This window comes from Bos indicus x Bos taurus, chromosome 11 (assembly GCF_003369695.1).
Source record: "Bos indicus x Bos taurus breed Angus x Brahman F1 hybrid chromosome 11, Bos_hybrid_MaternalHap_v2.0, whole genome shotgun sequence".
Lineage (NCBI taxonomy): Eukaryota > Metazoa > Chordata > Mammalia > Artiodactyla > Bovidae > Bos > Bos indicus x Bos taurus.
The window spans coordinates 15,567,411-15,593,267 of NC_040086.1; the positions used below are offsets into that span (position 1 = coordinate 15,567,411).

At 42.2% G+C, this 25,857-nt stretch overlaps 1 protein-coding gene across 8 annotated transcripts in view; it reads left to right on the forward strand.

The window, feature by feature from the left end:
* Window positions 1-25,857, forward strand: part of LTBP1 (latent transforming growth factor beta binding protein 1) — a 456,565-nt gene that overhangs the window by 159,649 nt on the left and 271,059 nt on the right. For 4 of the 8 annotated variants that reach the window (XM_027554980.1, XM_027554982.1, XM_027554981.1 and 1 more), the window contains exon 5: window positions 25,472-25,639. The exons of 1 other annotated variant lie outside the window; for it this stretch is intronic. In XM_027554980.1, coding sequence (XP_027410781.1) covers window positions 25,472-25,639 — 168 coding nt within the window. Of the gene's footprint in view, window positions 1-25,249; window positions 25,640-25,857 lie in introns of those variants that run through there. 3 more of the 8 variants (XM_027554985.1, XM_027554987.1, XM_027554986.1) reach the window with 3 other exon arrangements.

Sequence of the window (25,857 nt, forward strand, 5' to 3'; positions counted from 1 at the left end):
GGAGTAACTTAATCAGCTTATCATAGGAGGAGGCAGCAACCCTGCAGGAGCCAGTGAATAAAGATTTGCTGTTGCCATTTGATGAGGGAGAAGGGAGTTGGTCAGAATAGCAGGGAAATGTTGAGGGGGTATGTGATCAGTTTAGTAAAGCAAGATGTGTTTGAAGTGTTAAGTGAAGCACTCACCAGGTAGAGTAGCCTAGGCTGGGAAACACAGACTGTCAAGTTGCTAGGAGGAATCAATACTTTATTGGAGTCTTTTAAAGTTTTGATGATATAACTCACCATCCCTCTCCAGTGTCTGCATGTTGCTTTTCCTATTTTGATCTAATTCATTTACCAGTTTTCTGGGTCACTTCCTAGTAACTGTCCTTCCTGGGTTGAGTGTTCTCTGGTTACTGGATATCTCTAGTGATAAGTTAATAATAGTGTTTCTCTTTATTCATTGGTCTTATTAGAGCTTAATTTGCATGAGTATCATTTAGAGCAGAAGTCTGCAGACTTTTTCTTAAAGGACCTGATAATATTTTAGGCATTGGGAGCTGATATGCAAATTGAGGATGTTGTATATAAGTATCTGGGTTTCCTTGGTGGTTCAGTGGTAAAGAATCCCCCTGCCAAAGTAGGAGATGTGGGTTCCATCCCTGGATTGGGAAGAACCCCTAAGGAAGGAAATGGCAACCCACCCCAGTAGTCTTGCCTGGAAAATCCCATGGACAGAGGAACCTGGAGGGCTACATTCCATGGAGTCACAAAAGAATCAGATACAACCTAGAGCGACTAAACAACAACAATATAGGTACTTATGTAACTATTTAAAATGTAGACATTTAAAATTTAAAAATTCTTAGCTGGTAGGTTTTTGGTTTTTTTTAAAGTCAGATAGCTAGCTGGATTTGGCCCATGGACTGTAGTTTGCCAACTACCATGGGGAGTGACCATTTATGGCTAGAGAGTTTCTTTTGGGCTGATGGAAATGTTCTGGAATTAAATGATTATGATGGTTGCACAAACTGTGAATATGGTAAACCCATGTTATGTTAAAAATAACATGAAAATTCTTAGTTATTTGCAAGTAAATAAGTAATTATAAAAGCTTCAAGAAATGGAGGCCACTGGTTCTCTGAAAAGTGCTAAGAATGGTGTTGGGTAGAGGAGGTCTGCTTTTACCCATACCCATTTTTACCCATTTTTTGGTAATTTGTAGGACAGATTTGACTGTGTAAACCAAATTCTGTTGTGCTTGGTTTAGTAGAATTCATATTTTTAGTCTAGAGGGAGGAAAGTTGAAATGACATGATGATAACATTTAAAGATGATTTTATAAAAGCAGTTCAGATTATCTTAGTATCTACTGAAGTGCAAACCCAAATATCTCACACTTAGAGAGATTAGTTTGATATAAAGCACTAGAAAAAGACCTTGAGGGTAAGGGTATTAAGTATTCACCCCAGACCATCTGCTTTTGTGCTTAAACACACACACACACACACACACACACACACACACACACACCATGGGATGCTTAATAATATTGAAACCAGAAAATAATATTTGTATTATGGTCAATGGTGGAAGGACATTTTTTTATCTCAGGGTTAATAATGCAGAGCTTCCTAGGGTAGAATGTGGAGTTACTTTTATAAAAGAGTGCTTTAGGATGAGGAGAAACAACATCCCTTTAGCTGGAATAATTCCCTAGACTATTAATTTGCAAATTATACAGAGTCCTTGAACTGGGAAATTGGGGAATCTCTGATTTAAATATTTACCTGCTCAACTTTTTTCCCTTCTTACCTCAGTTTAATATTTGGAAATTTTTAGAAATGTAGACTTTTTAAATCAGGTTTCTCATTGTTTATTCTAATTGTTTTCCTATCAAGATGCTCTTAGCTTTTAAAAAGGTTAATTATATTTTAAAGTTGTCTATTGAAATTAGACCTGGGTGTTCTTTGGAAGGAATGATGCTAAACCTGAAGCTCCAGTACTTTGGCCACCTCATGCGAAGAGCTGACTCATTGGAAAAGACTCTGATGCTGGGAGGGATTGGGGGCAGGAGGAGAAGGGGACGACAGAGGATGAGATGGCTGGATGGCATCACTGACTCGATGGACGTGAGTCTGGGTGAACTCCGGGAGTTGGCGATGGACAGGGAGGCCTGGCGTGCTGTGATTCATGGGGTTGCAAAGAGTTGGATGCGACTGAGCGACTGAATTGAACTGATTGAAATTTTACTTCAGATTCAGTGAAGTCAAAATCTTAAATTTCTGGAAAGGTCAATACCATCTTTTTATATACTGCCCAAAGTTTTAAAAACTGATACAAATCAGACTCTTAAAAGAGTTATTAATACCAGGTTATCTCCTAATGTGTTGAGGGACATGAGTGAGTGATTACTGGCATTGCAAATGTGATACTGTTCAATTATAAAAAGTTCAGGGAAGCCCGCTTTTAATTTTTACTTAAATTGTTAAACATAACCTTTCTGCTTAGGTAATCAGTGTTAGTGATGCAGGAAGTATGCATCAGCCCCATTAGGCCGCCTCTCACAGAAGAAAACCTTATCCTGCCTGCACTGGGACCCCCAGGAAACATCTTAGCTCTGGATCCTGTGGTCTGTGCTGACCCCTCCCAGTCTTTGCAACAAGCCAGTCAGCCTAGCTTCTGTCCCCGTCAGTCATGGGCTGACTGGAATTCCTGTCTCCCCCTTGTGAAAATAGGGCAGCCCCCCTCAGCAGGTCTGAGAGGCGGGCAGAGTCCAGTGGGCCACTTTGCTGCCCAGGTCCCTGCAGCCCAGTTCTTGCCAGACTGCCATCTGTGTTTCCATACTGTGAACAGCACAGTCCCTCTGGGCACATGGGCTTCCTCTTTTAGCAAAACTATGGTTGGATGTGCTAGCATTAGCTGTCGGGCTATGTTCGCACTACCACCAAGAAGCTTAAGACTTGAACGTATCTCAGGATTTGGTGACAAGTGTTGTATCTCCCCTGGAGAAAAAGTTCCTGTGTCTGCAGTCAAGATTTTCTGTAGTTGCAGACTGATAGAGCGAAGATGTTACCATTAAAATTGCCTCTTCCCGGTTGTCCTGAGAGAAGAGAGTAGTTCTGCAGAAGGTTAGAGGAGAACATCCAAGAATTTTGCTTTAGCAAAACAAATCTGAAGTTTAAAGGATAGGCAGGCAGTATTTGGCCTGGACGGTTGTGCCTGTGCCAGCCATTTCAAGACAGTGGCAGGAATATTCATTAAAGGCTCTGGATACCCAATGCCAGTTGCAGAATCTTCACAGGGAGGGAGTCAGTGGTGAAGTTCAGAGCACCCACTGTAGATGGGAGTTGGCTTTAGAGTAAGGAAGACCCAATTCATCCTCCATGCATTGGGCCTTTGCAAAAAAAAGGGGAGAAGCCGTAGAGTGGCAGCTAGATGAAGGCAAATAGTAAGTACAGATGAGAAGCTTTGGAAGCAGATTCTTAAGTACAGGATGAATTTGCAGTGTGGGAGACCTCTGGAGGAGGAACAGTTTGAAAATGTGAGTGAAGAAGAATCCGGTCCTGAGAACCACCCTCACCTCATCTGGGTGTTGAAGGTTAGGATACAGACCATAGGAAGATCATCCTATTGGATGGATGGGATGATCTCCCTGGTGAAGGGAGAAAAGAGAAGGAGGAATCCAGGGTGCTGGCAGTCCCAGGTCTCTGAGATGCCCTCTCTGATAGATCCTGATTGGATGGGAGCCCCACCAGGGCAAAGCTTTGCAGATGGACAAAGTGGGCACTTTGGAGAGAGGAGAGTTCTGTAGATGTACTTTCTTCAGTGCTTGAAAGTCCTGGTCTCCTGGAAACCAGCTTTAGCTTGTCATGTGCGGCTTAGTGTGTCTCGAGGGAATAGCCCCATACCAGTCCAGCCAGCGCTAAGTGACAGTGGAAGTTGTTCCAGCCAGAAATGACCTCACATGAAGCTGACTAGCTTACATGAAACAAACTAACGAGCAATTTCGCACTCAAAAGGGATATTAAGATACCTGCTGCCTTGAAGAAGAAGGAAGGATGGTGAAACTGTGTGCTTTTCCCCTTGTAAAATCAACAAGTTCCTGAAGCTACTTGGTCACCCACATAGTCTGTGTGGAAATCGAGAACCTTGAGCCAGTTTCCCAGCCATGTGGCAGTGTGGATCTTAGCACTGAGATGGCCAGAAGAAAATCACCCAGTCTTCAATAATCCTGGTAATATCCTTGTTGGCCTAAAAGCCTAGACAGCAAAGCCTCAGCACACTGGGTGTAAAAAGTGCTTGAGGAAGCAGGCAGGTGCATGCGAGTGAGTTGATGTCCTTAAGAATTCAGATTCCATTAAAGGGCTGAGTATTGCCTGTTGTAGAAGCAGTTTCATGTGTGGTCTTGCTGTGGCCACTGTGTCTCCGTTGAGGGGCGAGGGTGCGTGGTTTGTTTCATCCAGGAGTTGTTTGGTCACATCTTAGTCCGGGAAGGTATGTGAGCATGAGCTTCTTGCTGCCTGATTACTCACGCACAGTTTAAGAGAGCGGGTGGTGGTAGACACAGATTGATTATAAACACTGCCAAGAGGCTTATCCAGCAATATGAAAACAGTGGAGGAAAACCTAGAGTGAGAGGATTATGTAACCTAAATTCCCCAGTGGGTAGCCTTCCGTGCCAGAGAAACAGGCTCTTTAATCCCAAAGGGCCCAAGATTTCATAACAAATAAACCGATCCAAGGATATTGCTGGGTGTTGAGACTGAGTTCAAGATATTGAGAAACACTGTGTGGCTCCAGAATATTCTGTGACCAAACTGTGATATTCTAAGGAAAAATAAGACACAGGAATTTACGGTTTGCCTGAGGCAAACTACAAAGCAGCATTTTGGGAGGAGAAAAGTTGCATTTGAAAAAAGCTGGTGCCTACTCAGCCTTAGGATTTATTTACCAGAAACCCAGGGCTTGCCTTGATTTTTCTTCTAAATGGGAAAATAATCTGCTATAAAATTAATCATCATTAGAGTTGAATGATATTTTTGATACAAGAATACTGTTCATGAGATGTTATATTAATAAAAGGAATTAAAGTAGAATGCTTTGTCTTCTTGGGGGTCAGTCTCCTTATAGAAAGGCCCTCTTAGCATTGAAATGATGGCCTTCTGGTGAATCTGTACCCACTTTGTGGAGGTAAAGAACTCAGGACCTTTTTGGGTGTGTTTTTATATGACATTTGTTAAAGAAGTTTTTGCGTTGTAATTTTCTGTGATTTTAGTTGGGCATTAACTTTCAGTCTTGACTTAGTATTAGCCTCTTGTGAAATTGAAATGTACCTAAGCTAAAAGCCAGCTGCCCTCATTCTCCCTTGCTCTTCTCAAGCAAAGGTAGTAGAACTTAATACATAGCCGAAGTAGGAGGAAAACCCTTTTCTCTAAGAGGTAACTGCAACATGGTTGTATAAGTAATTCTTCTGGCAGGCAAGTTTTCAGTGATGAGATGTGTGTGTGTATGTGTGTGTGTATACACAAACAAACAAATATATTCAATCAAATATATAAATGTATATTATTTAAACTTTTACTTTTTGCAGCTTCTTACATTATCTATATATATCTATATAGCAAGTACCCATTAAAAAAATATCTCTTGTAGCCCTAACTCTGCTTCACATGTTTCTCCCAGGGTCCTTGGTGGCTCAGTCAGTAAAGAATCTGCCTACAATGCAGGAGACCCAGGTTGGATCCCTGGGTCAGGATGATCCCCTGGAGAAGGGAATGGCTATCTGCTTTAGTATTCTTACCTGGAGAATCCCATGGACAGAGGAGCCTGGCAAGCACCAGTCCATGGGTCACAAACAGTTGGACACAACTGAGCGGCTGTCACTTTTCACTTTTCAAGTGTCCATTAAAAAAAATTCTTGTAGCCCTATCTGTGTTTCACAAGTTTCTCTCAAGGTACCAGTTTAACTAAATGAAAACATCTTAAGTAGGCAGTGTTTGGTCTTGGGAAAAACATCATAGTTACTTTAAAAAATCCCTGTATATAAAAAATCTGTATCCTAGAAACAGATTGGAAAGCTTTGCTGAAAGCAAGCAAGCAAGCTAACATCCACAGGACTGGTGAGAGGGTGTTGGTCGTGGTTCTGGTCTACGGCCACTGGGCTTCTTGTGTGGGATTGAGCCGTGTCCCTTAATGACGTCCAGAACCACATGCAGTAGACAGCTGCCGCTGCTTGTTTTAACGATCACCATTTAACAGCTACAGGTGCACCTCATGATCGCAGCCGCCTGCCTCAGAGCCAGCAGAAACCAGAGTGCTTCCTCCCACGTGGTTCAGCTGACATTCCACAGCAGGCTGCTGAAGGGGCCTCTGCTTTGGTTTTCAGCGTTACAGAGTAGTCTTCCCCCAAACAAAATCTTTTAATTTTATCTTCTCCCTCTGTGATTCAGTTAGGTAGTTATTTTCTTGCCCTGAGACTTTTTTCCCTTTGTTTTTGTTTGACTGTAAATATTTAATGAAAATGGACAACTGTTTAAGCGTGCTTTGGTTTGTTTTTATAGCATGAGAAGGAGGTACATATATTTCTGTTAATGCCCTCCTGACCTTTTAAACTTTTTTTCCATGACATTTTATTCATCCTAGAATGAATAAAAATATACATCTTATTTATTTCTTATATTCTTGAGTCCTCCCTCTTGCTGTAGCTTCCCAGTGGGTCTAGTGGACCTTCCCACCCCTTGACTTTGGTCTTGGCCTTGTGACTTGCTTTGACCAATGAGTGTGGGTAAAATGTTAGGGAGCCAGTGAGAGGCCTGGTGTGGTTCCACTCTTTGTTAATGAGAAAGACATATATCTGGTCTGCTGATGCACTGTCTCCTTTAATGTCTACCTCTTAATTTAGGTGACCTTATCAGCAGGGCAGAAGACTTAATTTTTGAAATAATCTGGACAAGTCAGTTAGTCCAGCAGAGTAGACAATACTGTTTTAATCATATAGGATATATATAGATGAACAAAAGTTAATATGTTCATTTTCTTGCTTCATTTTCTTGACTTCATTTTCTTGCCAGAGTGGATTAGAAAACTGAAAGGTGTTTAAGTCACGAAAAGTGATCTGAGCTGATGAGCTGCCTTAGAAGGTATCTTGGCAGAAGAGCTTCCCCCAGCAGGGATGATATCGATGAAATGAATCAGAATCTCTCTTAAGGTATATGTAAGGTAGAGCTAAGCAGTACACAATTGTAACAAAAGTGTAACACCACATAGAAGCAGAAGCAGCCGGAGAGAAACTTTATATTACATTAATGTTGGGTAGAAGAAGTTCATCAGCCTTTTCGGAAAGGACGCAACATATAATGGGTGCTAAAAGTGGCGTGGATTCTCACCGTCTGTACAGTTACTGAAATACGCCTGTCTCCGTGAGTGCTGGCTGTTCCTGGATCTTCCTGGGGCTTGTCCCCCTTACTGCCGCACACAGCTGTGCTGTAGCATTCCATCACTTGGGATAATCCCACAGAGTTGTGTACTTCCCTGGTGGCTCAGATGGTAAGGAATCTGCCTGCAATGCAGGAGACCTAGGTTCAGTCCCTGGGTCAGGAAGATTTCTTGGAGAAGGGAATGGCAGCCCACTCCAGTATGCTTGCCTGGAGAACTCCATGGACAGAGAATGGTGTGCTACAGTCCACGGGGTTGCAAAGAGTTGGACAAGACCGAATGACTAACACACACGCACACACTGCATTGGGGGCAGAGACTGTACCTCTAACACTGCATGTCCTGACATCTCAGAGCATCAGATGTTGCTTTTTAGAGAAGGAAACACCAGCCGATTTCTATTTCTTCACTCTATTTTTTAGCTCTTTTTCCTGTCCACCCCCTTACTTCTAAGAAAACTTGGGGTGGGCTGGCAATGGACAGAGAAGTGGATGGGTCAGTTCCATCATTTCTTCAAGACTATTGAAACATGTAAAGAATTGTTTTGCCTGGCTTGGTTTCAGTAAGACCTGCTGTTTTACCACATTTATGTCTGAGCAGCCATTAGGATTTTTGGTTTCAGGATTCTTGCTCATATGGATTGGAGAATGTCCAGTTTAGAATTCGTTAGTGAGTGTGGATAGGAACACTTTCAGTAAGACTTCCAAAACCCCATTATACCTTTTATTCATTCATCACTGTTTTTGGTATGGGTTTGCAGGCAACCACAGTGCTTGGTGGGGAGTGTGTATAAATTCATATCAGATGCACTCTGCCATGTCTTGAACCTGGAAATACAGCAAAAGTAGATACCTTTTTAAAAAGGAGTTTTAAAAATACTCAGTGGAGAAAGTGATTCATAATGTTTCTTGTCAGGGATCCCAGTTTCCAAACCACACCTTAATATACCTCAGGAACATAAAAAATATATTTAAAAAACCTGCTCTTGGCATTGTAAGTTATATTCATGTCTCTAAAGGTCAGCTAATTAGGAAATTTGGACATAGGCTCATTTGTCTTCCCAAAAGACAATATGTGGATCGCATCCTATCTTTCTCCTTACCTATTTAGCACTTATTATTTGCCATCTACTGTACTAAGTGCTTCATATGCATTCATTCAGTGTATTACATTGTATCAATAGTATTCGTACATTATTTGACTATTTAAACCATCACCTTACACGTCACACATGAATTTGTTAGAAACCAGAAATATAGTGAGCTGAAATTTGCCAGAACAAATAGTGTTTCTTGAAAAGATTGCCACTTTAGCTCTTCGTGTAAGTCACTTTTGTTGCTGTTCAGTCGCCCAGTCATGCCTGACTCTTTGCTATCCCATGAACTGCAGCACGCCAGGCCTCCCTGTCTATCACCATCTCCCAGAGTTTGCCCAAGTTCGTGTCCATTGCATTGTGATGCCATCCAGCCATCTCATCTTCTGACACCCTCTTCTCCTTCTGCCTTCAATGTTTCCCAGAATCAGGGACTTTTCCAGTGAGTCAGCTATTCAAATCAGATGACCAGAATACTGGAGCTTTAGCTTCAGCATCAGTCCTTCCAGTGAGTATTCAGTATTTCCTTTTAAGATTGACTGGTTTGGTCTCCTTGCTGTCTGAGGGACTCTCAGGAGTCTTCTCCAGCACCACAGTTTGAAGGCATCAATTCTTTGGTGCTCTGCCCTCTTTATGGTCCAGCTCTCACAACCGTACGTGACCACTGGGAAGACCACAGCCTTGACTATATGGACTTTTGTTGGCAGAGTGATGCTGTGTTTTCAACACACTGTCTAGGTTTTCATACTTTCCTACCAAGAAGCAATCGTCCTCTGATTTCATGTCTGCAGTCACCATCCATAGTGATTTTAGAGCCAAAGAAGAATAAATCTGTCATTGCTTCCACCTTTTCCCCTTCTATTTGCTATGAACTAATGGGCTGGATGCTATGATCTTAATTTTTAATTTTTTAATGTTTAGTTTTAAACTGGCTTTTTCACTCTCCTACTTCACCCACCTCAAGAGGTTCTTTTAGTTCCTCTTTGCTTTCTGCCATTAGAGTGGTATCATCTGCATATCTGAGGTAGTTGATGTTTCTCCCATCTATCTTGATTCCAGCTTGTAACTCATCCAGCCCAGCATTTCTCATGATGTGCTCTGCATATAAGTTAAATAAACAGGGTGACAGCAGACAGCCCTGTCATACTCCTTTCTCAGTCCTGAACCAATCCTCAATCCTGAACCAGTTGTTCTATACAGGGTTCTAACTGTTGCTTCTTGGCCCACTTACAGGATTCTCAGGAGACAAGTAAAATGGTCTGGTATTCCCGTCTCTTTAAGAACTTTCCGTAGTTTGTTATGATCCACACAGTCAAAAGCTTTGGCATAGTCAGTGAAACAGAGGTAGATGTTTTTTTCTGGAATCCCTTTGCTTTCTCTATGATCCCAGCAAATGTTGGCAATTGATCTCTGGTTCCTCTGTCTTCTCTAAACCCTACTTGGACATCTGGAAGTTCTTGGTTCACATAATGTTGAAGCCTAGCATGGAAGACTTTAAGCATGACCTTACTAGCATGGGAGATGAGGTCAATTGTCCGGTGGTTTGAACATTCTTTAATACTGCCCTTCTTGGGAATTGGGATGCGATTGACCTTTTCCAGTCCTGTGGGGTCTGGGGTCTTCCAGATTTGTTGACATATTGAGTGCAAGACTTTGATGGCATCGTTTTTCAGAGTTTCCAGTAGCTCTACTGGAATTCCATCACATCCACCAGCTTAATTGACAACAGTGCTTCCTAAGCCCCACTTAACTTCACATTCCAGAATGTCTGACTCGGGGTGACTGACCACATGATTGTGGTTATCTGGTTCATTAAGATCTATTTTGTACAGTTCTTCCATGTATTCTTTCCATGTCTTCTTGATCTCTTCTGCTGCTTCTAGGGCTCTGCGATTTCTGTCCTTTATTGTACCCATCTTTGGGTGAAATGTTCCCTTGATGTTTCCAGTTTTCCTGAAGAGATCTCTAGTCTGTCCCTCTCTGTTTTTTTTCTCTGTTTTTATGCACGATTCATTGAAGAAAGCCTTCTTGTCTCTCCCTTGCTTTTGGCCTCTCTTCTTTCCTCAGCTATTTGTAAAGCCTCCTCAGATAACTACTTTGCCTTCCTGCTTTTCGTTTTCTTTGGGATGGTTTTGTTCGCTGCCTCCTGTACAGTTTTACAGACCTCCATCCATAGTTCTTCAGGTGCACTGCTTGCTAGATCTAATTTCTTGAATCTGTTTGTCACCTCCACTGCATATTCATAGGGGATTTGATTTAAGTCATACCTGGCTGGCATGTATGGATGTGAGAGCTGAACTATAAAGAAGGCTGAGTGCTGAAGAACTGATGCTTTTGAACTGTGGTATTGGAGAAGACTCTTGAGAGTCCCTTGGACTGCAAGGAGATCAAACCAGTCCATCCTAAAGGAGATCAGTCCTGGGTGTTCATTGGAAGGACTGATGTTGAAGCTGAAAGTCCTGTACTTTGGCCACCTGATGTGAAGAACTGACTCATTTGAAAAGACCCTGATGCTGGGAAAGATTGAGGGCAGGAGGAGAAGGAGACAACAGAGGATGAGATGGTTGGATGGCATCACCGACTCAATGGACATGGGCTTGGGTGGACTCCGGGAGTTGGTGATAGACAGGGAGGCCTGGCGCGCTGCAGTTCATGGGGCACAAAGAGTTGGACACGACTGAGCAACTGAACTGAACTGGATGGCCTAGTGGCTTCTCCTGCTTTCTTTAGTTTAAGCCTAAATATTGCTATGAGAAGCTGATGATCTGAGCCACGGTTAGCTCCAGGTCTTGTTTTTGCTGACTATATACAGTTTCTCCATCTTTGACTACAAAGAATATAATCAATTTGATTTTGGTATTGACCATTTGGTGATGTCCATGTATAAAGTCATCTCTTGTGTTGTTGGAAAAGGGTGTTTGCTATGACCAGTATATTCTCTTGGCAGAATTCAGTTAGCCTACATTACTTTTAGGTGAATCCAAAGTCAAAATTTGACTATATTTAAAAAATTTTCAACTTTCTTATATGTAGGACTTTAATGATGATGACACTTTTAAGAAATTACCTGGGGACTCAGCTGGTGGGCACCGTCCAACTCACAGGGTGGGGGTTGGATCCCTGTTCAGGGACCTACAGTCCCATATGCTGCTTCATCAAAAAACCAAAAACCACAACATAAACCACAAACAATATTGTAACAAATTTAGTAAAGACTTTACAAAAATTTAGAGCTCCTGTCTATTTTTTAAAATTAATTTTTGCCTGTGCTGTGTCTTTGTTGCTGTGTGTGGCTTTTCTCTAGTCGTGGTGAGTGGAACCTACTCTGTAGTTGAGATGCGTGGGGTTCTCACTGCAGAGGCTTCTCGTTGTGGAGAGCCCACGCTGCAGGTGTGTGGGCTCTAGTAGCTGAGGTGTGCAGGCTTAGTAGTTGTGGTGCTAGGGCTTAGTTGCCTGTGGCATGTGGAATCTTCCCAGGCCAGAGATCGAACCTGTGTTCCCTGCATTGGCAGCCAGATTCTTAACCACTGGACCACCAGGGAAGTCCTGGCAGGAAATTTTTTTTAACAAAAATAATCCATACACAAGATAACCCTTTCTAATCAGTGGGTTCATACTGCTGTTTGAGATCCATTTGATACCTCTCAGACAAAGTGAAGCAATCAGATCTTACCTGAAAATTGTGTAGAGAGCAAAGTTGATAGAATTTTACTTTATTGTAGAGTTTTTAGTAATCATTATGATCATAAAAGCAAACATTTTGAGATGAAAATTTCCCATCTTTACAAGCTCTTGGGTGTTTTGCTCTATAATATATAATATCATGGGGAAAGTGTTGCTGGTCATTTGAGTTTTCCCACTAAGAGCTGACCGCATGTAATGATAACCTCTTGAATTTGCATATTTAACAGCTTATGAACCATATCCATACAAATTATTTCATATGGCCTCTGCCACAACCTTGTGTGGGTAGATGGGTTGAATGGCCTTATTGTGCATGTCTTTTTTCTACTCTTGTTTGAAAGATTTGGAGGGTGGAGCTAGTGAGGGGTTTCACTGTGTCCTGTCTTGCTGAACCTCTGTTAGTTTCTTGGTCAAATAAAAATTTTAACACTTACGCCATAAGACTATTGTAAGAATGAGCTGAGAGGAAGGGCACGACGCTGAATGTACCGCCAAATACATTGTGCTCCATTCTATGTTAATTTCCCTCCTTCATCCTATCCTTCCCTTATGTGCTCCATCTTGATTTTTCTCCTTCATTCCAAGTACTTAGTGTCATGTAATTTGCATAGTACTGCTCATTAAAAGTGTAAGAGAAGCATTGGGATTTTGAGGAAAGAATGGGGCTTGCACTGAACCCAGTTTCTATCATTTCCTAACAAAATGACTTTAGTCAAATTTCTGATGAATGTCTTTGTAGTTTCCTAGTCTGTGAAATGGCTATGAGTTTGTTACTTACATGGTTGTGGTGTGTATGTGAACTTTGTAGTTTAGTAAGTGCTCAGTAGGTTTCATGCTAACAAAGGTTCGTGTAGTCAAAACTGTGTTTTTTCCAGTGTCAGTATGGATATGAGAGTAGGGCAGTAAAGGAAGGCTGAGTGCCAAAGAACGAATGCTTTTGAACTGTGGTGTTGGAGAAGACTCTTGAGAGTCCCTTGGACTGCAAGGAGATGCAACCAGTCAATCCTAAAGGAAATGAACCCTGAATATTCATTGGAAGGACTGATGCTGGAGCTCCAGCACTTTGGCCACCTGATGTGAAGAGCCAACTCATTAGAAAAGACCCTGATGCTGGGAAAGATTGAAGGCAGGAGGAGAAGGGGGTGGCAGAGGATGAGATGGTTGGAGGCATCACTGACTCAATGCACAAGGGTTTGAGCAAGCTCTGGGAGATGGTGAAGGACACTGAAGCCTGGTGTGCTATAGTCCATGGGGTCGCAAAAAGTCGGACACGACTGAGCAACTGAACAACATGTTTCTTGAGTTCATCAATCATGCAGACAGTGCTCTGTACATTTAGAAAGGTCCATACATATTGTTTCTATGTTCTCAGATCTATGCAAAAGGAAAAGAAGAGAAGAAGGTATGTGTGTGTGTGTGTGTGTGGGTGTGTGTGTTTATATTACCTATTGGTGGGTAACAGGTCATTCCAAACCTTAGTGGTTTAAAGCTACAAACATTATCTTATGGTTTCTGTGGGTTAGGAATTGATTGTCAACTTAGCTGATTGGTTCTGGCTCAGGTCCTTCTCTGGGAAATGCAGCAGTCATCTGAAGGCTTGTCTGAGGCTGGAAGATGTGCTGTCAGGATTGCTCAATCACATGGGGGTTGGCAGGAGGCTTGTTTTTTGTCCCATGGGGCTCTCTATAGACTCCTCGAGTATTCTCACAGCCTGGGAGCTGGCTTCCCTCAGAATGAGTGATCCAAGAAAGAGAGCAAGACAGAAGCTGCAGTGCAGTGCCTTTTGTGATCTGGTCTCTGAAGTCACATACTGTCTCTTCAGCTTTATTCTGTTCTTCAGACATGAGTTGCTCAGACCAGTCCAGGCTCAAGGGGAGGGGAGTTGGACCTCATCTCTTGAAGGAAGACATAAAAAGAATTTGCAGACACATTTTAAAACTATCCATGTTCAACGGGAGAGGCATTATCTTGATGAGAGTCAAAAGGAAAAAGTTGAAAATGAGTAATCTAAAAAGAATTAGCTGACAGCTGAAAAACTTACGATGTGTAGTTGCACATCAGTAATTCATTTTTTATTGGCAACTAATCAGTTTTCAATTTTATTTATCACATGATACTAGAGCATAGTTAGATATACTATGACGACTTTGAGAAAAGGGATATTTAGGCTGAAATCTTGCCTAATGATGAGATGTATTGAATTTGGCAGTAATCCCTTGGGGAGAGTAGCTGGGGCCATTTGATGGAGTCATTTAAAAACTGAGCCAGAGAGAAATTTGTGCTGGGGAAAGAAGAAATGACGGAATTGGTGTTCTGCAAGCTTGAATATCCCTGATTCTATAGTTCTAAATTACTTGAGAGATTTAAAAAATGCTAGTTTTCTTCTATATAACTAATTTCTTCAATAGTTTTTTTCTTTCAGTTGAATCCATCAAACTTTGGAGGAGTTTTGATAGTTAACAAAAATATTCATATGTTCAGCTTCCTTAGTACTTCTCAAATGGCATTCTAATATATAATATTTATTTGCAGTGGGTTCTCATTACCTACATAAAAGTGTTGCGATCTATCAGAGGCACATCAAGGTGTCTACTCCTGGCCTGGCAACTCCAGTGATTCAGAACGCGTGTCCAGGGTACAATAGGTTTTGACTTCCTTCTCTGCTGTGTCTTTTGACTTTTTCTTTCAAGCAAAGTTAGCTTTTGTAAAGTGTAGTGGGTCATTTTCTTCTTTGTGTCTGCCTTTAATATAAGAGGGAAATTTCCAAGTGTCCTTGTGGAAATAATAGAGCCTTGATGGCATTCAACTCCATTAATGTCTTGTGAATTCCAGGTATTAGTTACTTGAGTAAAAGTCACTTCTCTGCCCTTTCCATTGTCTTTCTTCCCCTGTCTTCCCAGCCTGAGTTCATTTCCTTCCCCTGTATTCTATCCCCTGTCACTCCCGTCTCGCCACGTACACTTTCCCATTCCCAAAAGGGGAGAATCACCAGGTGGGACGTATGTTAAAAATAGCAAAGGAGGATGAGAATACAAACTGTTTTCTTTGGCTTGATTGTGGCCAAGGGAAGGCTGGAGGAGAGAAACATACATAAATAGAAATGTGTGCAAAGAGCCAAGAAAAAGTCGAAGGTTGGAATGTTTGGTCGTGCCTAGTTTGATGAGAATCATGAACAGGGCTGAAAGAATGAAGGGTGGACAGAAAGGAGGAAAGGTTTTCTGGGGGCGGGGAGGGGAGAGGAATCTGCACGAGAAGGAAGCAGGTGTATGAGTGAGGATGGTGGGATGGTCCTGCCTGCCTGATGTCTTGGCTATTCGTGGTTGCTGAAGCTGAGATAGATCGAATGTGGATGGGAAGGAGTCTTCATTTCCTTTGAAGGAGTTTGATTTTGTTGGGAATATATATTTTTTTAATAATTGCTTAGACTATGTGGAATCCTAATTCTCCAAGCAGATAGTAGATACCATTGGAGATTCTCAAGAGGAATGGCCCCCACTTGATAAGGCTTGTGAACAAGCCATGAAATTTGTTCCTTGATAAACATGCAGCCCAGTAGTTATGTATCCTTTTAGTCAGACTTGGTTCTCATGTGCAAAACAAGCAGATGTTATTTATGGAAATGGTGAGTGATAGACCGATAACAAATGCCCTCATTGACTTCTCTTTGGAAAAACAACAAATGTGGGGATAAATAAAACCTAATTCTGTTCTAAAATTAAGGGACAGAAAATTTGAATCATGTGAAGCGTTTCTAGCCCCCTGCTTCTGTAAGGAGCCCACACAAACTAGCCAGATCAAATGAGTGCTAGGGATGGAAGACAGGTAAGTGTTTACTGCCCTGCAGCTTGTCCTTTTGATTTGGGGACAGTGGAGAAGTCCTCCTAAGCCTCTTCTACTGCCTTGGTCAGTGTGGAATCTAGAGAGTCGTGCTGCTGTGAAGGCTGACGTAGGCTATTTGAGAGAAGTGGAGACTTTTCACATGAAAAAGTGCATCTCTTCAATGGTATTTATCCCTCAGAGATAAACTCTCGAACATCTTGAACCACGATGCCAAAGAACTAAAAATCCCTAGGCAGACTCACGTAACCCTCACTAAGGATGGTTGCCATGATTGTCAGGATTCTAGATCCAGGCAGAGAGTTGCACTCTCCATTCAGGATTGGGGAAGTGGGTCTACTGTGCTCCTCCCAGTATTCTTTATTACTTTGAAGGTTATGAACTTAAGTCTTGTGTTTCTTCAACTCTGCAGTCACCACATCTCAAATACCACAGTTCATTCTGGAGGGGCTGGTTCTCTGGTATTAAGGATTAGGAGCAGAGGAGAGATTCCCACATGTTCTAGATAGGGTTTTTCAAGTCATGTTGAAGAAAGCACCATGGAACGATGGCCTGCTGCAGTTGTAGGACCCCAGAAATGAGGAGGGCACCCCATGAAGGATGGCTGGTCAGTTGCTTGAATTCCCTCAGGGTCTATGATGTTAAAGAAACATATTTTACAGAAAAGATCAGAAAATGAAAATATCAGAGAGCCTTTGTTTTGCTAGTTCTCTACTTTAATTACCAACTATATTTTCTTTTCCCGAATATGCTTGGTAAGATTCTGCTGGGTGGGTAAACTACTTGTTGGGTAAAAGTGAGTCTCTTTGACTATAAAATATATTATACCTTCAAACATACTGGATTTTGTTCCAGGGATGAAAATAGGACCTTTTATTGTATTTCTAGAGAAGAGAACCTAGGTTTGTTATTTAAGAAGGGAAAACTCCAAGGAGAAAAAGGAAGGATTATTAAAACAATCCTGAAGACTCAAGGTGTGCCTTTTAAATTCTTGCTGGGATAGTGGAGTCTGGCTGGCAAGGCAAGATTGAAGTTGAGAAAATGTACGATTCTAAGTGAAAGTCTTGGTCCTTTAATCTCAAGTCAAGCTAAAACAAAGCTTAAATGAGTGAAATGGTGAATGAGACCCAACTCCTAAAATAAGTGGAAATTTGGGATGAAATCTACCATCTTTATTGCTGGATCTCTGCTTAGTTCTTCTGCCAGTCTCCCTGAACTGCGAACCAAAGTGTATTTCTCTTTCTGGGTGGATTTTATGGCTTCATGGCAATTCACATCAGTCTTGAAGATCTGAGTAGAAGTGTTTTTAATTTCCTAGTTGTTTTTAGCCTAACAAAGAGAATGAATGCTAAGTAAATCAGAAATATATTCAAAAACTAAACTCCTTAGACATCATCTTAAATTTTATTTATAAAATTAGTGGAAATTTCCATTATGTGTCATGTTGATTTTTGCATAATATGTTGTGAAATTTTGGGAGCAAGTAATTGTTTTTCTTTTGAAAAAGTTCTTGAGAAATTTCTATTTCCTGTTTGTTCAGTTATTCGGTCATTGGCATGTTTAATTGAAATTTTTTACTTTATGTCATTGACCATTTTTTGGTAACAGTTTAATGATTTTGGGAAAATTTTTTTTGTAATTATTGCAGGGTTTCCTGAATAACAACTGTGCTTTCCCTTAATCTGAAACTTTTATGACTAAAATATTTTTCTCTGACAAATATAGCATCAAATAAATGTTTTGAGGCCAAAGGTTTCATAGAAGTTTATTTTTTTAAAATAAAATTACTGACAATTATCCCTTAGATAAATATTATTTCCTTACTTCTCTGTCAGTGAAGTTTATTCATTCGATATTTCTTGAGCATTTGCTATGGGACACAAGTTCAGTGTTTATTAGTGACCAGACACCTTCCCGCCCTCATGGAGCCTGTTTTTAATGACAGTAGTGAAATACCAAATCTATAAAGTGTCTTTAGAATAAATAGGAAATGTGAAACAAGGCACAGAAAGAATCAGTTATGTGCGGCGGAGGGGGAGGGGTTGGTGTTGCAGTTTTTGCCAGGTAGTTGGAGAAAATCTGGTCATGTGATGTTTTGGAGCAGTCTTGAAGGGAAGGAAGACACTGTGTATCTCTGGGGAAGCATATTCTAAACGGAGGGAATAAGAAGTTCCCTGAGACAGGAATGTGCACAGTATTTGAAGAATAGCACGGAGGCCAGAGTGAGTGGATTGGGAACAGGTGTAAGAGACATGGTTGGGTGTGGGGCACTCACAGCTTGTGCAGAGCCCAGCAGGCCCTTGTGAGGTCTTTTGACTTGTATCCTGAAAGAGATGGGAGGTCACTGAAGGGAGGAGTGCCATGATCTGACTGCCGAACATTTAAGGATGCTCTGAATGCTGTGTGAGTAAAAGCTGTAGGAAGGCAGAGTTGGAAGCAGGAAGTCAAGCTGGGAGACGTGAAATGATCCAGACAGAAGATGAAAGTGAATTGCACCAAAGTGTTTGCCATGAAGAAGGTGGTGAGAACTTATTCCCCTGGACATAGAGCTAACAGACCTTGCATGTTGTACTGCATCTCACATAACCAAAAAACGATCAAGAATAGATTTGCCATTTTCAAAGACAGGGGAAGACTTGAAGAGGAACAGATTAGATTGTGGGTACAGGAAAGAACCAGAGCTTAATTTTGAATGTTTGCTTGGGATGACCACTAGACTTTAGACACCTACCTGACAGAGTCCCGGAAGCAGCTGTACAATTGGGTACTCGGATGTATACATAAACACACACATCTCCAGTGCCTATATGCACATATACAAGATCGAGGGGTCCAGGCCAGAGTTAAACATTCTCTATCCAGAAATCTGTATAAGGCATCTAAATCCATGAGGTAGGATGATAGCATCTGTCAAGTTGATATAGAAAGGAAAGGGCTACAGAGATTGAGCTCTAGAGCCTTCCCCTGAACAGAATCAGGAAGAGCAGGGGCCAGCAAGGTAGGAGAGAACCATAAGAGGACAGGGTAACCTAGAAGCCAAGTAAAGAAAGTGTATCATGAACCAGAGTGGTTCTTCTGTGTCAAATAGGCTGGAGGTTTGACTCATAAGGAGCTAGAGGATTTACCGTTGGATTTGAAGGCCAGGGGTGACCTTCACTGGAGCAGCTTTGAAGTGTTGACAGCAAGAGCTTGGCTCTGGCAGGTTCAAGAGAGAATGGGAGGGGAGGTGGTGGAGGCAACCAGCAGAGCCTCTCTTCAGAGGGGTTTGGCTGTAAGGAGAGCTGGGAAATAGAGTGGAACCTGCAGGGGAACGGAATGGGGATGATGAGAGGAGAGGTGTTTTTGACAGATGGGACGTGGTACAGCAGCTGTGCCTGCTAATGGGAACAAACAGGGAGGAGGTCTTTGGGCAAGAGGGGAAGGGGATCCATTGCTTTAATGGACGGTTGATCCTAGGGAGGATCACCTCCTGTATTGGGAGAAAGCAGGATTACTGTCGATCCAGGTAAGTTGGTAGCCTAGCTTTGTAGCTTCTCTTTTCTCCATGAAATAATAAGGGAAGTCACACTTGAGCACAGCTAATTAGCTGCAGCATTTCTGCCAAACGAATATTTTGGGAACTGTATTTACATTTTTAAACATGGCATATGTTTAGTACCTGCTTTATGAGAAATAAGCCATTCTTCAAGAAACTAAGAATATATCCAGAAGTGTATTCTTAAATGATTTAATATACTTGCTTCCTTTGCCTCTTTATATATCTATCTTCTTACATGTATAAAAATGTAAGGAAATCATGGAGGCCTCTGTAAGAGGTGAGGAACTGACACAGTTTCCTTCAGTGAATATTAAGAGAGCATTGAAAGGAGGGGGCACAGATGTTTTAGTTTATATCACCTGCACAGCAACTATATCTCCCTACCTCTTCATTCAGTTAGTTCTCTATGGAAGAACTCCAAGAGATGGTGCAGGACTGTAACCCTAGATTCTCATCTGAGAAAGTGCCCACAGCAGAACTAGTTACCTCTGTTTCCCTCTAGAAGAATTTTCCGTGACTGGGGCAACCTGATGAAGTAATAGATTTGACACATTTCTGTTTACATAGCACCTTCTTGAGAACGGGGTACTCTATTGGCATTATTTTAATAGTCCAGGAGGAGTTAAGCAAGGCCAGAGAGCCGAACAATCAAGTCCTGTTATTCTAAGCATTATTTAATGTGTTTATGATTTGTCCTTCAAAGAATCCTTGGCCCGGGGGTCGGCAGTGGGTTGCAAAGCTGGAAAATGAGCTGTTCACTTCATTTCTTTCCCACATGACCTGGGTATTGAATCGGCTCCTCAGTCTCTTTAAATAGGCCCCCGTCCCCTAGGCAGGATGGTGCCTTTTACCCACGGAGACAATGCTTCTCCTTCCGAGGATGTTGCTGGTGCTGGTTGGCCCCTCTTGTTGACGTTGGGTGAGGGCTGAGTCACAGCATTCTGGTTGGATGCGAGGAGAGACACTTTGTTCATGACCTCTGATGTGAATCTTGAACTTGTTATATTTATTTCTTTGGCTGCCTTTGCTTTTGGTCACATCCTAGTTTAATGACTGAAAGATGGCAGCTGTGCTTTTTTCTAGACTGAAGTCCATTTGTCAAGGACAGTGTTCGCATTTTTAAGTTTTGCTCTGTTGTTAGGATTGGGAAGCAGAAATGAAAGGTTTTTGTACTGGGGAGGGTATCGGCCTCGCTTCCACCCCATTTGTCTTTCAGTCTGAATGTCTGTGGTTTGTTTTAACCATGTGCCAGCACCCCTTCTTGGTGGTGTGAATGCACACAGGGTCTGGCAGGATCTGTAAACAGGATGTTGACTCTCAAGTGTCTTGATTGAGTGACTCGGAGGCTCAGTGGAGGCGCTATGTTGCCTCGGGCAATCTGTTTCTAGCCAAGGACTCTAAAACCCAAAGTGCCTGGTAAAGATTTCTGGGACTGATTTACCTATGAGGATCTACAAATCACATGTTTTCATCAGAGGGACTGAGCATGAAAGCTGTGCCAAGAGTTGCCCTATTAACTTCTTTTTTTTAATTATTATTATTTTTTAATTTAAATTTATTTATTTTAATTGGAGGCTAATTACTTTACAATATAACCCTATTAACTTCTGACTGGGCTGACTTCGGCTTCAGAGATTTGAAATACTTCAATCAGCCAATGGGTGCAGCTAGGAATGATCTTCCAGGGGTTTGAACTGTGGGCTTCACTTTTCATCACTGGTAAACCCAGAGGTGCACCAGAGAGACCTGTGAGCCCCGATCTCTGTGGGGTTGTTTAGTCATCCTTTGAGTCTCTTTGTTTATTCCACATTAATTGGGTTACCTACTTTATTCCCTTGTGGCTCAGCTGCTAAAGAATCTGCCTGCAATGCGGGAGACCAGGGTTCTATCCCTGGGCTGGGAAGATCCCCTGGAGAAGGAAAAGGCTACCCACTCCAGTATTCTGGCCTGCAGACTTCCATGGACTTATAGTCCTTGGGGTCGCAAAGAGTCGGACACGACTGAGCGACTTTCACTTTCTCTTTCACGGGGCCCTTGGGTATTAATTTATTCAAGGCTTTTGAGGGAGATGCCTCTTAAAGACCAAATGAATTCCCACTGAACTCTTGCTAAGTCACTTCAGTCATGTCCGACTCTGTTCGACCCCATAGACGGCAGCCCACCAGGCTCCCCCGTCCCTGGGATTCTCCAGGCAGGAACACTGGAGTGGGTTGCCATTTCCTTCTCCAATGCATGAAAGTGAAAAGTGAAAGTGAAGTCGCTCAGTCGTGTCTGACTCTTAGCGACTCCATGGACTGCAGCCCACCAGGCTCCTCCGTCCATGGGATTTGCCAGGCAAGAGTACTGGAGTGGGGTGCCATCGCCTTCTCCGACTGAACTCTTGAGAGATGAGTAAATTCAGCTCATCACATGCCAAGAATTTCAAACTCGGTATTGTATCATGAAACTTACTCTTCACATAATACCCTAGATATGATGAAATGATTTTAAAGAAGTGGAAATGATTTGAAAGGAGTGAACATAGGTAAGACTATTTTCTAATGCATTTAATGTCTACGCAGATCCTCTGAGAGCTCTGGATGACAAAATGTCAAACAGTTGAGTTTTTCAGTATTGATTTTCAGATTGATATGGAAAACTAAAACTAATTATAGTGAAGAAATATTCTAAATGCTTCTGTAGACACAGGATCCATTGAGAATACAAATGTCTGTTTTAGAATTAGATTACTTTATAGTAGGATACTTATGAAACACAAGGGGGGAAATATAAAATATATCTTCTATTTCCAAGAAGTTGTGAGTGTTAAAAACTCAGAATTAAGTCATGTGAAACTGTCTCTGTCTTTTGAAAATACAGATAATTCTAGGCCAAAAAGAATTTTTTTTGGCCAAGAAACATACTAAAAACAATAGGCCTAGAGAATCTCAAGTGCCTATAAAGTGACTACGGTAGCTGGGAGGTAAAATGGGAATAATGATGAAGGGCTTGCTTTCTTTGGATGTCTCAGTTCACCTAAGTGAGCATAATTTAGGTAACGGGATGGGCATCTGCATGGCAGCTGCTGATACTACGAGTTAATGCCAGAGAAGACAAAATACTTGGCACACCATTTTCATCTTCATTATTGTACTAGGAGCCAGAAAAAATAGAAGTTTATATTCTTTTGAAGTGGGATGATGTTGTCTCCTTTTTTCCCCCGGGCTTCACACACTTAGACACACAAAGTGTTCTCAAGATATTTGTAAGCGTGGTCTGACAACTTAAGCTGATTTTTTTTTCCTTCTACTGTAAAAAAAAAAAAAAAAATCAAACTAGGTGAGTTTTGTCTGTTTTAGAATCAGCATTCCATTGTAGTTTTTAAAATGTATGAGGTGGCTCAGATGGTGAAGAATCCTGCAATGCAGGAGACCAGGGTTTGATCCCTGAGTTGGGAAGATCCCCTGAAGAAGGGCATGGCAACACATATTCTTGCCTGGAGAATTGCACGGACAGAGGAGCCTGGTGGGCTACAGTCCATGGAGTTGCAAAGAGTTGACACGACTGAGCGACTAACACACTTTCACTTTCATAATCCACCCCAAATTTTAAATGTCCTGAAAGCATGTAAAGCACTGGTTTGAAAACTGTTTCTTTAAATAAAGTTTTATTGGAACACAGCCACACTCATTCATTGACATACAGTTTTTCACAGTCTGCTTTCCTGCTACCGCAGCAGAGTTGAATGGTTGCAGCAGAGTCCTGTAGGCCTACGGCTCTAAAATATTCACTGTGTAGCTCTTTGTAGAAGAGGTTTCTGGGTGCCTTCTTGGAAGGGCCTGGAAAACCTGGTAGGCCACTAAGATACCTCCCCACCCCAGAGTATGTATCCTGATCTGTGTTAGAACCACTGGTGAATGAGAAACAGTCTTAGAAAAACATTTGAAAAGAATTGAGGGCATTTCTGCTCCAGAAGAATCGTTTTCTTTTCAGTGAGAGGGCCAACCCAAGTGGATCTTCTCAGATCCCTTGTAACGTCAGCCTTCTTGGCTTCTGTTGTAATATCTTTGACGAGTTGAAGGGCTGCCATGTGAAAGAGGCATTAGATCGTGAGGGGAGGTGAACTAGAATTAATGAGTATAGCCGACTGTGAGGACATAACTTCAGCTTAAGAATAGCATTTTTGAGAAACAGCTCATGACTAGAATGTGCCATCTTAGTGGGTAATGAGCTTCCTGTTCCTACAGATGTTCAAATAAAAGAAGTCAGAATATATTTGAAGCCCCATTCCAACCTTGAAATTCTGATGGCTCCTTTGGTTTAATGTTTTTGTTTCCAAGCTCAGATTTGACCACGTTTTGTTGAGGGCCTATAGAGGCTTCTTGGATGATTGTCTGAAAATACAATCCTGGTCAAACAAAGCAGTGTAAAGGGGGAAGAATCTCTTCTGTTGGACAGGGGATGGCAGGAGATGGGCTGACCCAACGGCAGGCTTTTCCTATGGCAACAGCAGTAACACAGTGACACCAGGAAGAGCACTGCTTCCAACCAGCCTTAAAGCTTCAGAGAAGAGTCATCTCTCTTCCACTCTCTTGAGCTGCTGCTACCATCTTTGTTTTCTGCCTAGGCTCCTGGGAAGTGAAAGAACCTGGCTGGGGGCATTCCACAAATGTGGATCTCCAAATAGGGTTTCTGTATTGTGCTTTGCCAGAGTTTATACTGGGGCTTGGCTGCAAGTGACAGTTCTGGATGAAGTCATCTCTTCTCTGTGCAGCTCTGTTGTTACCACACAAAAGCAGCCGTAAATACGGAAATGCATGAGTGGCTGTGTTCCAATAAAACTTTATTTACAAAAGCAGACAGTGGGCCAGATTTGATCCCAGGGCCATAACTTGCTGACCCCTGATAAACCGGGCAAGTTAAAACTGGCTGGAAAATATCAGTTCTAATTCTCTCAAATTTTGCAGAAAAAGTGAGATGGCAGATCCAAGATCATAGCATGGTAGAGCCAGGATTACCACCCAGAATCTGACTTGAAGATGGGTGCCAATTCTATGATGTTATGCTGCCTCTGTCTTGTAACAGGTGGTAGCACCTGGTGTTTTTTTTTTTTTTTTTCTTAAAGGGCTGTATGAGTGAAAGAAATACCTACTTTAGGTGGCGTGTGAAGAGCCACAGTGAGAGCTCCGGGATGGCATTTTAACAGAGGCCAACCTTTTAGCCCCAGGGACTTGGCCTCCCTTTTTTTTAGATGGACCTTGTTCACAGTAAAACAAAATATAGGTTGAAAAATTTTATATGGAGAAAGAGTGCCCCAGAGTTGTGAAAAAGCACTGGGCTCCCGCAGCTGCGTCACAGGATTTGATCACTTCAGCTGGGAGTGCCAGGAGATTTGAGACAGATGTTTTCAGACATGCCGCATGCCTAAAACATTTCCAGGGGTCGGGCTGCAAATAGTGACTTAATAAGTGGAGGAACAGGGAAAGTATGCACGTCGAGGACACAGGAGTTTATTCAGCACTAGGTGCACGGCCAACCTCTGTGCGTTACATCTGCCTGTCAGGGCTGGCTCTTTCATCTGTCGTGCCCTCCGTACTGCTCTTTGTCTGCCCGTGAATAAAGTACAGCATTGTGGTTAGTAATCCCACTCCAGTGACTCGACTTCAAATGTGGTTTTGGAGTGCATCCCAGAGTTCTGTTTGCTAAGCTTCCTACTCCTGTTTCAGAGACACCACTGGATACAGAGCAGCGAGCACTAAAGGCTTCCCTCTTTCCTTAAACCTGTCGGGTTGTGGGCTCTCTCTTTCCCCCTCTCCTTCCTTTCTCTTTTTCCTTTTTTTTTTTTTTAAACCTTCCAAGACAAGTTCATGGATACTAAGCTGATGTGTTTGTTGTTCTTTTTCTCTCTGCCTCCGCTCCTAGTGAGTAACCACACTGGCCGCATCAAGGTGGTCTTTACTCCGAGCATCTGTAAAGTGACCTGCACCAAGGGCAGCTGTCAGAACAGCTGTGAGAAGGGGAACACCACCACTCTCATTAGTGAGAATGGTCACGCTGCCGACACCCTGACAGCCACGAACTTCCGAGTGGGTGAGTTCCTCCATGGTCCCTAACTGTCCTGACTGACTAGCGTTTGATGAGATCGTAGCATTTAGACACCCCCTCCATTCACACTGCTGTCTGCTTGAATGGGTTTCTGTCTACCAGTACGAATATGCTGCCTTCACTAGATCTTTTAAATTACTTTCAGAATCATTTTTAACTTGGTTTTTGGTTTCTGAGAGAGATGGCAAGGAGAGTATTACCCT